Source organism: Coffea arabica, chromosome 11e, assembly GCF_036785885.1.
Source record: "Coffea arabica cultivar ET-39 chromosome 11e, Coffea Arabica ET-39 HiFi, whole genome shotgun sequence".
Taxonomy (NCBI): Eukaryota; Viridiplantae; Streptophyta; class Magnoliopsida; order Gentianales; family Rubiaceae; genus Coffea; species Coffea arabica.
Genome location: NC_092331.1, coordinates 45104666 through 45119210, shown reverse-complemented (window position 1 = coordinate 45119210; position 14545 = coordinate 45104666). Strand labels below are relative to the sequence as shown.

Sequence of the window (14545 nt, the reverse complement as noted above, 5' to 3'; positions counted from 1 at the left end):
ATTTATCGCTAAATGACTAAATTGCTCTCATAACACAATGTGCATTTTTTGGAATTGCAACATGCATCTTAATGAAAAAAATGTGCACCTTGGAGAATACATATATACATTCAAATGTGCACACATGCGTATGTGCAAATTCGAGTACTATTATGTCTACTACATCAAAATGTGTGCAATTAAATCGAGACACATGCACATATCTCTACTTATTTGTGCTCGTACGATCCTATGTGTACACAAGTATTAATATGTGCACTAAAGGTAATTTCATAGTTTTACTTACAAAGTAATTTTTTTTGCTATTTATGAACAATAACCCATAGCTCAAAAGCCAAAACCAAATTAAGTAGAAGTTGAACCCTCTTGAGTATCCATTCTTCCCATTATTTATTTTTTCATTTTAAATATTCCCAGAAAAAAAAAGAGCCCAAACTCTGAAATGTGAAGAATTGCCGCCCCTACTTCGGTGGCTTATGTTTTCCTGTCTCCTCTCCCAAATTTCTCCTTCTTCCTCTTCCAGACACTCCGCCGCCGGTCCTTCCACCACCCACCTCTCTTCCTGGCCGTCCCTTCTACTTCCGGCAACTGCCAGTCCAACCGGTGCAGCTCCCCTTCTACAGAACAAGTAAGAACTACTAATTCAATTTTTTTTCTTGATTGATTTTCTAGTTGTATACATTTAGTCAATCCATTGATTCTTATTTCTGGGATATGAGTAGAGTTTTGAGAGAATAATTTAGAATTCATAAACCCTCAAAGAATCCTATGGTGCCCTTTCTCTGAAGCTATTTTATTTCTTGTAGAAAGCACCATGAATGCCCCTTCTCCTGCTCATGATGAGGATCCAGTAGAAGATGAAGAACAACTTTTTCTTGATGAAAATGATATTATCCAGGAAATCCCTGTTGATGAAGAAGGTCATTTTCTTTATTTCACTGTTTAAATTGATAAAGTACGTGTATAATCATCCAGTGTTTGATGTCTTAGTTCATGCTCATTTGGTTTTTATTTAATAGATTGGTTTTATGTTCTCGAACTCTGTAAAGTGTCTAATTAGTCAATTGCCTAAAAACAGGATTTGGGGACATTTCTAAGGCTGGATACGTGTTGTCCAACAGAATAGTATAGGCTACAATCATTTAGCAGACAAACAACAGTAGTTTGATCAGTATATAGGACCAGTATGCAGATGATTATAAACACCTGAGTTCGGCTTTTGATTCTAAAAAAGCTGTTATCTTCAATTCACGATTGCTTTTCAAAATCTAGTTTTAGCAGCCAAAAAGCTAAAAATCAGAAGCAGCAAAATAGGTGATTTTAGCTTCTGCTTCTAATTAGAAAATCAGAAGCAATTGAGAACATGCCAATAATAGTTAGTAGCCAAACATTGAAGAACTTGTGTGATTCCAGTGACATTGAATGCTTGCAAGCATTTAGAAGAACTTATCTTTTTCTCCTCAATTATCATGCTGGGGGGAAAATAGACCCTTGCAGCAAGGCATCCTCAGAAAGTCAAAGCACGCAATGTATATTGACCGTGTCAAGTAGGTATTAGGTATCAGTACCAGTGTTGTGAAGTCTCGATGCAGGTAGTGGGGTATTGAAGAGTCCAAGTAACATATGATTGACTTGTTCATTCTGTTTAGAACTTGTACACAGGAGAAAAGTGTATATGAATCTCGTTTTTTCCCTTTGACTTGGTGCAGAGCTGCCAGACATGGATAATGATGAAGGTTCTGATGCTGAGCCCCGTGGTAAAAATTCTTTTAGACTTTCTCTTGATACATGGCTACTCTTGTTATTATACTAGAACTTTTGTTTTGATACACAATATTTATCTCCTCATTTAGTTGTTGGTCAATGCAATTGTTTCTGACAAATTCTAAGATCATGGATATTCCCTCTGATATTCATTACTGCTCTTCTTGTTAAACATTTGGTAGTCTGATAGAAGCATATGTTTCTCTGCTAAAGCTACTTTTGTCATCGAAGATTAGTTATTAATGTGATTGAATTTCTCCTTTTCCTCCAATTCGTAGTGCTCATTGTTACACTGTCTTGTTTTGCTGGTTTCAGATGAACCTGATGACTCAATTCACATATTCACTGGTCATACTGGTATGGAATGTATTTCTGTGTTGTTTTCGTTTATATTTCATTGGAGTATGCCTTTATTCTCCTGGATCTATATGTTGGATTTGACAATTTTAATAAACTCCATAGATCATGTCATATAATTATATTCTTCTTTTTATAAAAATATGTTCTGTTCAGGACTGTCACCACATTCAAAACATGTTTTTCAGGTAGTTTCTCGAAAAGAAACTTTTCTGAAACACTATCGGAAAAGGGGCTAACTGCACCTGATGTTTGTATGAATAGCTTGTTCTTTCAATAGTTGATTTGTAATGACCTTCAGCTTTGTAGTTACATGATTTACATATATTTCTGGTTGCTTGTCTGCAAGTAGTTTCCTCCTAGACAGAAAAGGTTATTGATACTATTTTCTAAGGCACTTCATCATGCTACTTGTAACATATTATAATTTTTTTTTTTCCTGAAACAAGTACTTCTGTTTTTCTCTTACAGGCGAACTGTACACTGTGGTGTGCAGCCCAACAGATCCTAACTTAGTGGCTACTGGGGGTGGAGATGATAAGGGATTTCTTTGGAATATTGGTCAAGGTGATTGGGCTTTTGAGTTACAAGGTATATAACAAATCAGGAAAATTTAGTTCTTTTTGTTCTACTTGCTTTTGGCATCAAAACAAGGTTCAATGTCTTCTTTTACTCATAATGCGTTAAGTAAATTTTTTTGGCCATGCATGTTGGTCTTTAAAATTTTTGTGCAGGTCACTCAGATTCAATATCAAGTTTAGGATTTAGCAATGATGGTCAGTTGCTTGCATCTGGAAGCTTTGATGGACTTGTAAAAGTGTGGGACATGTCATCACGAAATCTGAAATGCACACTTGATGGTCCTGGAGGGGGTATTGAGGTGAAACTTAGAAAGTATCCTCAGTATGAATCAATTTGATGTACTGTGAGTAGTGTATTAACATCAAGTATGATTGTTCACAGTGGGTCAGGTGGCATCCAAGGGGACATCTAATATTGGCTGGTTCAGAGGATTCCACTGTATGGATGTGGAATGCTGACAGGGGTGTTTATCTCAACATGTTTGCAGGTCATAATAGTACTGTCACTTGTGGTGATTTCACTCCAGATGGTAATGCCTTTTTCTTTTTCTGTTCTGAGGATGAATGTATGCCTCCTATATGTGATAACATTTGCTTTTTAAGGTAGAATAATTTGTACTGGCTCTGATGATGCAACAATGAGGATATGGAACCCAAAGAGCGGAGAAATCATTCACGTTGTCAGAGGTATACTTCTATTTATTTTATTCTCATTTAATTTTTCTGCAAATTTTTTTTGGCAACTTAATGCATCATTATTTTCAGGCGTGAGATTGTATATCAAGCTGAATATTTGTCTGGAAAAGTAGGCTTAGGTGTCAGAGTGATAGCCTTTCCTCCCTCACTTTGTTACTGTTTAAAAATATTTTATGGTATGTAGTTAAGTTAAATGGATACTGGCATTATATGGCATTATATGCATACGCTGAGTTATCAGTGGAGCAAATGATGTATATTATCCTTTATACTGAAATAGGCTGTGAGACCAAGATATAACTTGCGCAGTCTCAGTGCAGATGTGAGAAGATATACTGCTTAGATTGGGTGTATTCAGTGGGTGTACATAGCTTCTTTTCAAGCTGCCTACTTGTTATAGTTCATGAATGAGTTGGGTCAAGTTTAGGTCAAATCTGTTGACCTGACTGACCAACTTTTTTCCTCTTTACTCTCTTTGGGCTAATATTTTAGCATTTATCAGTAGTAAAATAGTTCTGCTGAAAGAATTCTAATTGTTTTAATAGAAAGTAGATCCAGTGAGGGACATTGTTTTGCAAAATGGTTTCATAAGTTAGAAGTTTACTGGTAGGATGTGTTGTTGCTGAAGAATTGAAATGAAACTGGTAACTAAGTCGAAGTTTTTACTTATTTAAATTCTTAAAGCTACTTTCCTAATTGGTCAATGTAACACGAAATTTAAATTCTTAAAGCTACTTTCCTAATTGGTCAATGTAACACGAAGAGATAGTATTGCCCAACATGCAGACTTTGGTCACTTTGTGTGTTTGAATTCAGTTTAGAACAGCTTCATAACTGTTCTCGTATGGACTATTTTGTGCATACCTGAAACCAGCTTTTTACCATAGATTCCAGCCACTTTTGTTGGCCTCAAATTGGTGCTAGGTGCCTGTTACCATCTTCAGTGCTGGGAAACTTGTTAGACAGTTAGAATCTCCTTATTTTTTTGACTGACACATTAAGTTCATAGCTCATTACTTCTCCCATGTAATATGAGGAAAAGATAGAACTGCATTGTGGATGTCTTGAACATATGAGCTGAAATAACAGAACCTAATTGAGCAATAAGGTACCGTTTACAAAAGCAGTTACTATGAGAGAATGCAAAAACATTTGAGCATGTCCTTGCATTCAGAGTAAAACCCACTGAAGACATCTTTCGAGTATATTTGTTAGTCTTCTTGAACTTGGACCTTAATGCAACTGTTGTTCCTGGAAACGTTCTTCTGGGCAAACAAGAGCAGTCATGATGCGTGGCAGATTGTCATGTAGTTCCTACCCTAGCAGTGACTGTAAATATTACGACTGCATGTCGTAGGGCTTTGAGCCTATGTAAGGAAATGAAGGTAATGTATGGGTTAGCAGATTGCCACTTGTCAAGTACTTATTGGTAGAGTTACTAAGCTCTAATACTAGCTATACTGCATTTATTGTCATGCCATGTCAAAAGGTTATTTGCCCACAATAGCCTGGAGTTCATGCCTGTCAGCCTCGGATCTTGTATTTTGAGCATTTCAATGTGCATGCACTTTGACCTTTTCCTTGTAGAAGTGTTGTACATTTTGTTCTCAGGATTGTCGCTGAGGTTTCTGTATGCATTGGATGAACATGTTAGCCAAACATCTTGGATAATCAGGGAGTTAGTAGGATCCTTACTAGGGTATATGGGTGCTCTATCATATTTAATAAGAACCTCTTAGTAGGATCCTTGCTAGGAATATGGGCACTCTAGTATGGGTTTTATTTTTAATAGCAGGGGAGGGGTGCGATTTAAGAAGCTGGGAGGGAGAAGGGGGATTTGAACCCTAGTCCTCTAAGTCTTGGTGCCTAAACCTAAGCCACCAGACCAAGGCCGTTTTGGTGGGTGCTCTAGTGTAGTTAATAGTAAGCTCTATATCTGTATGATATGGTCATGCAAGCCCAAAGCAGGAATTGGAAGGATATGGTTTTTTTCCAGGAATACACACTGCAATCTTCAAAGACAAAATGGAATAGAATTTTACAAGAAGGGAAGTTCAAAGGCTAATGACCTCTTCAGGACTAGAAGGTTCTGAGAGCTTGAGCTGGAAGACGGCAGCAAAGCTATCAAATTTGCCCTCCTAACTATGTCATGGAAATTTGTTAGCAGAGAGTTTGTCTTGGATTAGAATGTCAGCCATAGCTTAAGTACATAGGACCTTATGAATTAACAAAAGTGCATAGTAGGACCTTATGAATTAACAATGTATGATATGGTCATGATTGATGACTTATCTCTCTTTCCATTTTCATACCTCCATTTGTTTGTCTGCTGACAAGTCATCTTTGTGTAAAAGTTAGTTTTCACTGCCTGTATTGGCTGTGTCTTTTATTTTGTGCTTTTTGCCTTATATCTTTTGTTCTGGGTAGACATTGGCTCATCTTTATTTTGCTAACAAGTGCTGAACTTCTATCATCTTCAGGCCATCCATATCACACTGAGGGATTGACATGCTTGAGTTTAAGTTCTGATTCAGCTGTTGCTCTTAGTGGTTCAAAGGACAGTTCTGCTCACCTGGTAAATATAACAACAGGAAAGGTTTGTGTCCGTATTGTATTAGTCAAATATTTCTGTCTTTTGCTCTACTTGGATTAACCAAGATTTTATGGCATTATATCATTAGTTTATAACTTAACTTCTTTTTTTCTGGTTGTCATACACAGGTTGTTGATTCACTGAGTGGTCATTCAGATTCTGTTGAATGTGTTGGATTTGCTTCTTCAAGGTTTGTTTTACTTCTGACATTTGTCACTACATTTCTTAGCATGTTCTTTATATTCTTAGTTAGTGGTAGGGGGAGAGCATAAATAGCTAACTCTCGCTAAGATCACCATATATTCTTAAGAATAGAAATGCGGCCAGGATATTTGACTATGGTGAACCATACACATAGCTATTTGTAAACTTTTAAAAAGAAAAGGAAATAAACAAAAAACTCTACTTTTCTTTATTTTCCCACACATCAAATATGCTTACAAGGTAGGCATTTATAGGACAACCCTATCATAGTTCTGCCACAACTTAAGGTAATAGAACCACGATTTTAGGGATTACATAATCAACTCATATCCTATCTTTTATTTTAGGTAATCTATTCAAACTTGATTGATCATAAGCAATAAAATCCCATAATCATGGGAGATAATATCTCTCATAATCATGGGAGATAATCATGGGAGATAATATCTCCCATAATCATAGGAGATAATATCTTCAACACCCCCCCTCAAGTTGGTGCATATATATTTATCATGCCCAACTTGCTTGTAAGAAGTTCAAAATTTGGTCTGAAGAGTCCTTTGGTGAGAATGTCAGCTATCTGCTGAGTTGATGGAACGAATGGCATGCAGATAATTCCTCCTTCAAGTTTCTCTTTTATGAAGTGGCGGTCAATCTCAATATGTTTGGTTCTATCATGTTGCACAGGATTGTGAGCTATGCTAATTGACGCCTGGTTATCACAATAGAGGCTCATTGGAAGTTCAATAGGTCTTTTCAGCTCCTCTAAAACTCTCTTCCGCCATAACATCTCACACACACCATGAGTAATAGCTCGGCACTCTGCCTCTGCACTACTACGAGCTACAACACTTTGTTTCTTACTTCTCCAAGTAACCAAATTGCCCCATACAAAGGTATAATACCCTGAGGTTGATCTTCTATCAATGACTGATCCTACCCAATCAGCATCTGTATAAGCTTCAATGGTCTTTCAATCTCCCCTTTTAAAGAACAATCCCTTTCCTGGAGTACTTTTTAAGTACCTCAGAATTTGATATACTGCATCAAGGTGCTCTTCATATGGAGAATGCATAAACTGGCTCACAACACTCACTGAAAAAGCTATATCAGGACGAGTGTGAGCCAAGTAAATTAGCTTGCCTACTAACTTTTGGTATCGAGCAGTATCAACTGGTGTTCCATCTTTTATATCTGCTAACTTGTGATTCGGATCCATAGGAGTGTCTGCAGGTCGACATCCACTCACCCCTATTTCCTTTAAAAGATCCAAAACATGCGTTGGGACACAACTATGCCCTCCTTGGACCGAGCTACCTCCATCCCTAAGAAATATCGTAGTGTTCCCAAATCTTTGATTTCAAAGCTAGAAGCAAGACTTTTCTTCAACCACTCCATCTCAATTAAGTCATCTCTTATGAGAATGATATCATCCACGTACACAATGAGTACTGCTATCTTCCCGTCTTTGGAGTGTTTAACAAACATGGTGTGATCACTCTAAGCTTGGGTATAGCCTTGATCCTTTACCGACCTAGTAAATTTGTCAAACCAGGCCCTAGGAGATTGTTTGAGACCATATAACAATTTTTTTAGCTTACAAACTCTAGATTGAAACTTCCCTTCAAATCCAGGGGGAGAATCCATGTACACCTCTTCCTCTAGATCTCCATTTAAAAATGCATTCTTGACATCAAGTTGTTGGAGTGGCCAATCAAGGTTTACTGCTATTGAGAGAAGCACCCTAATAGTGTTTAATTTTGCCACTGGAGCAAAAAGTTTCAAGATAATCTATCCCGTAGGTTTGAGTAAACCCTTTAGCCACCAATCGAGCTTTGTACCGTTCCAATGTCTCATCGGAATTATACTTGATGGTAAAGACCCATTTACACCCTACTGTCTTTTTCCCTTGTGGCAGGTTTGTTACTTCCCATGTTTGATTCTTCTCGAGCATACATCTCCTCTTCAATAGCCTTTCTCCACTCTGGAACTTGCAATGCTTCCTATATATTCTTTGGAATTTCCACAGAAGAAAGTTGTGAAGTAAATGTCAAGAAAGTAGGGGATAACTTTTCATAAAAGACATAGTTAGTCATGGGGTGTTTAGTACAAGAACGCACTCCCTTCGAAGTGCAATAGGAAGATCCAAATCAGCAATCTTTGAATCAAAGGAAACTTTATCTGAGGACTCAAAAACATCAAATTCTGCCCTAGGTTCGGATTCCTTGTTGTGAAGAGAAGGGGGAGCTTTATCTTTTCCTCGATGGTTTTTCCTGACGTAGGTTTTCAGGGTTTTTTCAGTTACATTCCCATCTCTTTCACTAAAAGAATTCGACTCTGTTATTGGCACTAAAGATGAGATCCTCTTCTAATCCTTGATCAATTTTTTGAAGTTTTTCAAAATCCTTTTGACAGGCAAATTGAAGAGTGTCATTTGATTTTTCAGGATTATTATCTTGAAAAGATTCTTGTTCAGGAAATTGTGCTGTAGATTCTTCTAAAAAATCAGAAAAATCGATTCTCCTATCAACAAAATTTTGATCAGGAATTTGATTTTCAATACGAAAAACATCATCATTTTCTACAAGTTCTTTTACATGCTGAGTCCCCCCCTGAAGAGGATCTCCAAAAAAAGGTTTATCTTCAAAAAATGATACATCCATGGTTACAAACAATTTTTTCGAAATGGGATCAAAGCATTTATACCCCTTTTGCGTGGGTGCATATCCAACAAAAATGCATTTTCTTGCTCGAGGGTCTAACTTACTTCGACCTTGTTCATGATTGTGAACAAAGGCTATGCACCCAAACACCTTTAATGAGACTTCATATGTTAATCGAGAAATGGGATAAAGTGTTTTGAAAAAATTCAGAGGAGTTTGGAAATTCAAGGTTCTTGAGGTCATTTTGTTTATGAGATATGTAGCAGTTAAAATTCCTTCGCCCCATAGATATTTAGGAACATTTCTTGAAAAAAGTAAAGTCCTCGCCACTTCTTAAAGATGTTTATTTTTTCTTTAAGCTACCCCATTCTGTTGTGGGATATCATTGCAGGAGCTTTGATGCGCAATCCCTTTTTCAAGAAAAAAACTTCCCAAAATTTTATTGAAATATTCTTTTCCATTGTCACTCCGAACAATTTTGATTTTTTCTTGAAATTGGGTCAAAACCATGCTGTAGAAATTTTGAAACACACTTGCAACCTCTGATTTCTCTCTTAACAAATGCACCCAACAAACTCGTGTGATCATCGATGAATGTAACAAACCATTTTTTTCCAGATGGAGTTGAAATTCTAGAGGGATCCCAAACATCAGTATGTAATAGAAAAAACGGTTTTGAGGGTTGATAAGGCTGTATAGAAAATGTAGACCGATGATGTTTAGCCAATTCGCAGATTTCACATTGAAAGGAAGATGAATCTTTATTTTTAAACAAATCTGACAATAAGTATTTCATGTAATAAAAACTAGGATGTCCTAGTCTAAAATGCCATAACATAATCTCTTTATTACTAGTAATAGAGACAGACCTGTAACATGTGTTTTTGATTGGTGTTGTCATATTTGATCCATTTTCAAGGAAGTAAAGTCCCCCATTTTCTCTAGCACATCCAATCATCCTCCCCATGGTCAGTTCCTGAAACTCACAAAAAGAGGGGAAAAAATTAATCCGACACTTGAGATCCCTAGTTAATTTACTTATGGACAGCAAATTGCATGATAAATTTGGAATGAAGAACTCTATGAAGTGTTAGATTAGGAGGGATGACAACGGAACCTATACCAGCTATGACGGATAATGATCCGTTAGCAACCTTGACCCTTTTATTGCCTGCACATGGACTGTAGGTAAAAAATAATTGTGACGAACTAGTCATATGGTCAGTGGCCCCAGAATCAATAACTCATACAATCCGTGGACAAGATGCATTTGATTTTTTACATGAAAGAGCAACAGTAAAAGGATTACCATTTTTAGCAAAAGAACAGAAAGGAGTGAAGTTTTTTGGCTCAGTAACTGAAAATTGTGGAGACTTAAAAGAGTTTGTACAGTTGGCTTAATTGTTCCTTTGTGACGGCCAGTGTCTTAGAGCCAGTTTGTTGCTTTTGAGAATCCTCATTCACAGTCTGCAACACCTTGCTATCACCTCCATTTCTCTTCTTGAAATTCGATGGTTTCCCATGTAATTTCCAGCACGTGTCCTTTGTGTGCCACGGCTTTTTACAGTGTTTACACCAAGGCTTCCTTCGTTTATCTCCGTCCAAATCTGTCCCCTTAGAAACCAATGCTGAAGTCTCAACTTCATACTCTGCCTTGGACTTTAGCATCACCTTACGCCTTGATTCTTCTCTTCTGACCTCAAAAAATACTTCACGAATGGAGGGAAGAGGCTTCCTGCCCAAAATACAACCTCGCACCTCATCAAGTTCTTGATTTAGTCCGGCCAGGAAGACATAGACTCTGTCGTTCTCCTCCCGTTTCTTGTATCGAACACTGTTTGCACGGCAGTCCCATTCATCCTCATAACAAAGATCCAATTCCTGCCATAAAGTTACCATCTGATTGTAATAGGTTGTAACATCTCTATTTTCTTGTCTTGATTTCCACAATTTCGTCTTGAGATTGAAAATTTGAGACGAATTCTCTATATCGGAATACATATCCCAGACAGCGTCCCACACATCTTTGGCTGTGGGCAGAAATAAGTGTGGCTTTCCTATCGCTGGTTCCATAGAGTTTATCAACTAAGCGATAACTAGAGAGTTCTCTGAATGTCATCTCTTCAAATTGGGATCTTCAGCAGGTGGTTGTTGAATTTCTCCAGTAAGGTGGCCGAGTTTACCTCTGCCATCAATAGCCAGTTTTACGGATTGAGCCCATTCCAGATAATTGGAACCATTTAATTTATGAACGGTTATTTGTAGGGAAGAAGAATTTGAAGCAGAGTAATTTGTAGTTTGGATAACTACTGAAGACGAGGATGAGTCTTCTCTTGTGTGAGTAGTAGATCCAGTCATGACTGCTCGGTAGTTCATGGCAGGAATTGGTACAGAGCCGGAGCTCTGATACCATGTAAACTTTTAAAAAGAAAAGGAAATAAACAAAAAACTCTGCTTTTCTTTATTTTCCCACACATCAAATATGCTTACAAGGTAGGCATTTATAGGACAACCCTATCATAGTTCTGCCACAACTTAAGGTAATAGAACCATGATTTTAGGAATTACATAATCAACTCATATCCTATCTTTTATTTTAGTTACTCTATTCAAACTTGATTGATCATAAGCAATAAAATCCCATAATCATGTGAGGTAATATCTCTCATAATCATGGGAGATAATCATGGGAGATAATATCTCCCATAATCATAGGAGATAATATCTTCAACACTATCATATGCATATAACCTGTTTATTGGGAAACACTTATATTTAGTTATGGTGAACCCGGCAATCTAGTCAATTGCCCACTTTGTCGAAATTGATATATCAGACAAGTTTGACTTTTGATCTTTGTATGGAACTTCAATGCTAAATTAATACATCAGAATTATTTTTGTGAGATCATACAAGATAGCAATTTCCAAGTTTTGTCAACTGCAAAGTTCTCTGCATTCTAGGTGCAAGTATTTGGATAGTATTAAAAAACTGGGGCAAAATTCAATTTCCTTAAGAAGGCTGTCTGTGTTTCATGTTGGTTGAAATGCATTAGGAGCTTGTTTGGAGGTTCATAAGACATCTTTTATATGTTCCAAGTGCTCATACATGTAACTGTATGAGCTGCCAGGGTTGGATTCAAGTGGGGCTGTAATGCAGCTTTAAGTTTCAAATTATCTATCCCACACCTAATCCACTGATATTTCCATTGCTCTGCATAAAAGATCAGGTCAACAATTTCATGAGATTATTTAAGTGAAACTTTTTGTTGAACTTTGTTAACATGAGAATGGATTGTAACAATCTCCTGAGAGTTCGTTCTGCAGGACTCCTGTTTGTTGTTTCTTTCTTGTTTGAAGCCATTATGCAGTTAATAAACTCGATTTTTTCACCCATTTGTTGGCTACCATTGCATAATACCTTAAACTACTATCTTGATTCAAACTTCGTCTGGCAGCTCTCCATGGGCAGCAACAGGAGGCATGGATCAGAAGCTCATTGTATGGGATCTTCAGCATCTGAGTTCTCGGTGCACCTGTGAACATGAGGTTGTCTTGAGTTGCTTTGGTTTTATATCCAATAAAGATGTTTCCCCCTTCATTTCTAGAATTACATTTACATTAGCTTTTTAACGAGTGACTAGCGACTTGTGTTGGTTAATGTCATTGCTCAAGTAAGCTTTGTGATTATCATCTGTCTTTTTCTTGCTGCTTTCCTATTAATTTATAATCTTCTGTCATGCAGGAAGGCGTTACAAGCTTGTTATGGCTGGGTGCATCCAGATTTTTGGCTACCGGAAGTGTTGATGGTAAAGTACGAATATGGGACAGTCTCTCTGGGGATTGCGTGAGAACGTTTAGTGGGCATGATCATGCCATTCAATCTTTGGCTTTGTCTGCCAGTGGGGATTTCCTGGTTTCAGTTTCTCTTGATACTACTGCCCGTGTATTTGAAATTGCAGAATTCAAGTAAGAAGACTCTTGTGACAGTGGAGGGTTAGTTATATGAAAAACAGACTTGTTTGTTTTCTTTCCCTAGATAATGTGCAACGGATGTTCATTTTTGAGTGCTGATAGAATTTTTCCCATACAGCTTGATATAGATACGTGAGGCCTGATCTTGAATGCTTATTATTTCTGTATAAAAAATAATAATTTAAGAAGCATACATGTAGTTGGTTTTATGGTTCCAAAATCAGCTTAATTGAAATGGAATGTAACTAAAAATTCTATCCATCTGTGCTGGAATTTTCATTTGATATTAGGGCATCCACAATAGTTTACACTCTTTAGAGTGTAATCCACATGTCACGTTAGTATTCTATTTTCTCCTCTTTTATTATACTTTCACTCACAATGGATTACACTCCACAAAGTGTAATAGTATAGGTTCACAATTAAATCAAATATTTATTTTAATAATGCATAACTCATATCCCATAAATAAATAAAGTAATTTTTAAAAATAATTTTGTTATTTTCAAAAAATAAAGTATCAACTTTCATTAAATTTTTTACCTTTTGAATTTTTTATTTTCTAAAAATAATATTATTAATTTCTAAGTTTGAACAATATATCTTTTTCTATCTCTCAAAAATAATATTTTTTTTTTGAAAAATAATTATGCAGAACATTAAACAAATATGTGATACCTCAAATGCGAAGATATCATAATAATCCATACTTAATTAATAATTATTTATGTAATTAGTTGAACTCCATAACATGATATTACATAATTTAAATCAAATAAAATACAAATAATAACAAAATGAATACTAGTTTGAAGCAAGTTGCAAAAAAAATGAACGTTGAAACAAGTTTGTTGGGCAAAATTTTGTCAACTGCTAAATTTTGTAATGGGTGGTCCACCCATTACACGCATCATCAGAATGATGCGTGTAATGGGTATTATACGGCCACAATGGGTGGCCGTGTAACCAACCCTTAAACTGTCAGACATTACACCGCTTATTGTACGCGGTTGGAGATGCTCTTAGTAGGGTTAAATTAGAATTCAGTAGATTATTTAATCATATCATTGTTTCTGTTCTTTTTCCTGATGTCATGTTTATAAAAATTTGAAATGGGTCTCAAAAAGCAAATGAGCTAAGCTTTATCGGGTCTTGAAGCTAATGACTCTCATGCTTGTCCAGAATCCCTAATTACCTTGTGTGTTTTCTCAAGTGGGAAGAACCAAGACTTGGTTGCCAGGTACTGAATTCGATTGTTTTCTATGCAGGAATTAGAACAAGAAAAACTGTGGCCCAAGAATTTAGTTTTGAAAGATGTGGCACAGTTCAAAAACTCAAACCAATATCAAATGTTGATGCAAGTCTGATCAATTGGAAGAGAGACCTTGATGCTTTTGAGCAGGAGTTTTGCAGTAATTGAAAAAGATAGCTACTGTTGTATCAAAGCACTGATTATACAAAAGAGAATACACTGTAAACTTTGAACACTATTGTGTGAGCTTCACACACCATTTTAAAATATACAATTATTTTTTTTTTCCAAATCTTAAATTCTCTGGAAATCCAAACTCTTGGTCTCACAAACTATCCCAACAAATTGTCTTTTGGGCATCATTGAGTCCCAAAAGGATTGAGTTGCATGCATTGCGAGAGGAGGAGAAATAATATGTCGAGTTGTTCAAATGCCTCCCATTCTGAGCCAGATTCAAAAGT

General features: G+C 36.5%; 1 protein-coding gene across 2 annotated transcripts; it reads left to right on the top strand.

Moving 5' to 3' along the window:
* The first annotated feature begins 376 nt into the window (after nt 1-376).
* LOC113719618 (uncharacterized) lies at nt 377-13023 on the top strand. Of its 2 annotated transcripts, XM_072072509.1 has the most exons (13): nt 444-628; nt 807-920; nt 1710-1757; nt 2080-2121; nt 2310-2375; nt 2593-2712; nt 2856-3001; nt 3085-3232; nt 3306-3389; nt 5879-5994; nt 6120-6181; nt 12316-12406; nt 12603-13023. In XM_072072509.1, exons 2-13 carry the CDS (start codon nt 815-817, stop codon nt 12828-12830), a joined length of 1257 nt encoding a protein of 418 aa, XP_071928610.1. In that variant the 5' UTR covers nt 444-628; nt 807-814; the 3' UTR covers nt 12831-13023. The 2 variants fall into 2 exon arrangements, with proteins under 2 accessions (XP_027100666.1, XP_071928610.1); XM_027244865.2 differs by lacking the exon at nt 2310-2375 and having other exon boundaries at nt 377-628.
* The last annotated feature ends 1522 nt before the right edge of the window (nt 13024-14545 follow it).

Bases quoted from the DNA above. Each gene is read 5' to 3' on its own strand.
- LOC113719618 (XM_072072509.1), top strand. From the start codon at position 815: ATGAATGCCCCTTCTCCTGCTCATGATGAGGATCCAGTAGAAGATGAA. The intron at 2,122-2,309 runs GTATGGAATGTA...CATGTTTTTCAG, and splicing joins CATATTCACTGGTCATACTG to GTAGTTTCTCGAAAAGAAAC. The intron at 3,390-5,878 runs GTATACTTCTAT...TATCATCTTCAG, and splicing joins AATCATTCACGTTGTCAGAG to GCCATCCATATCACACTGAG.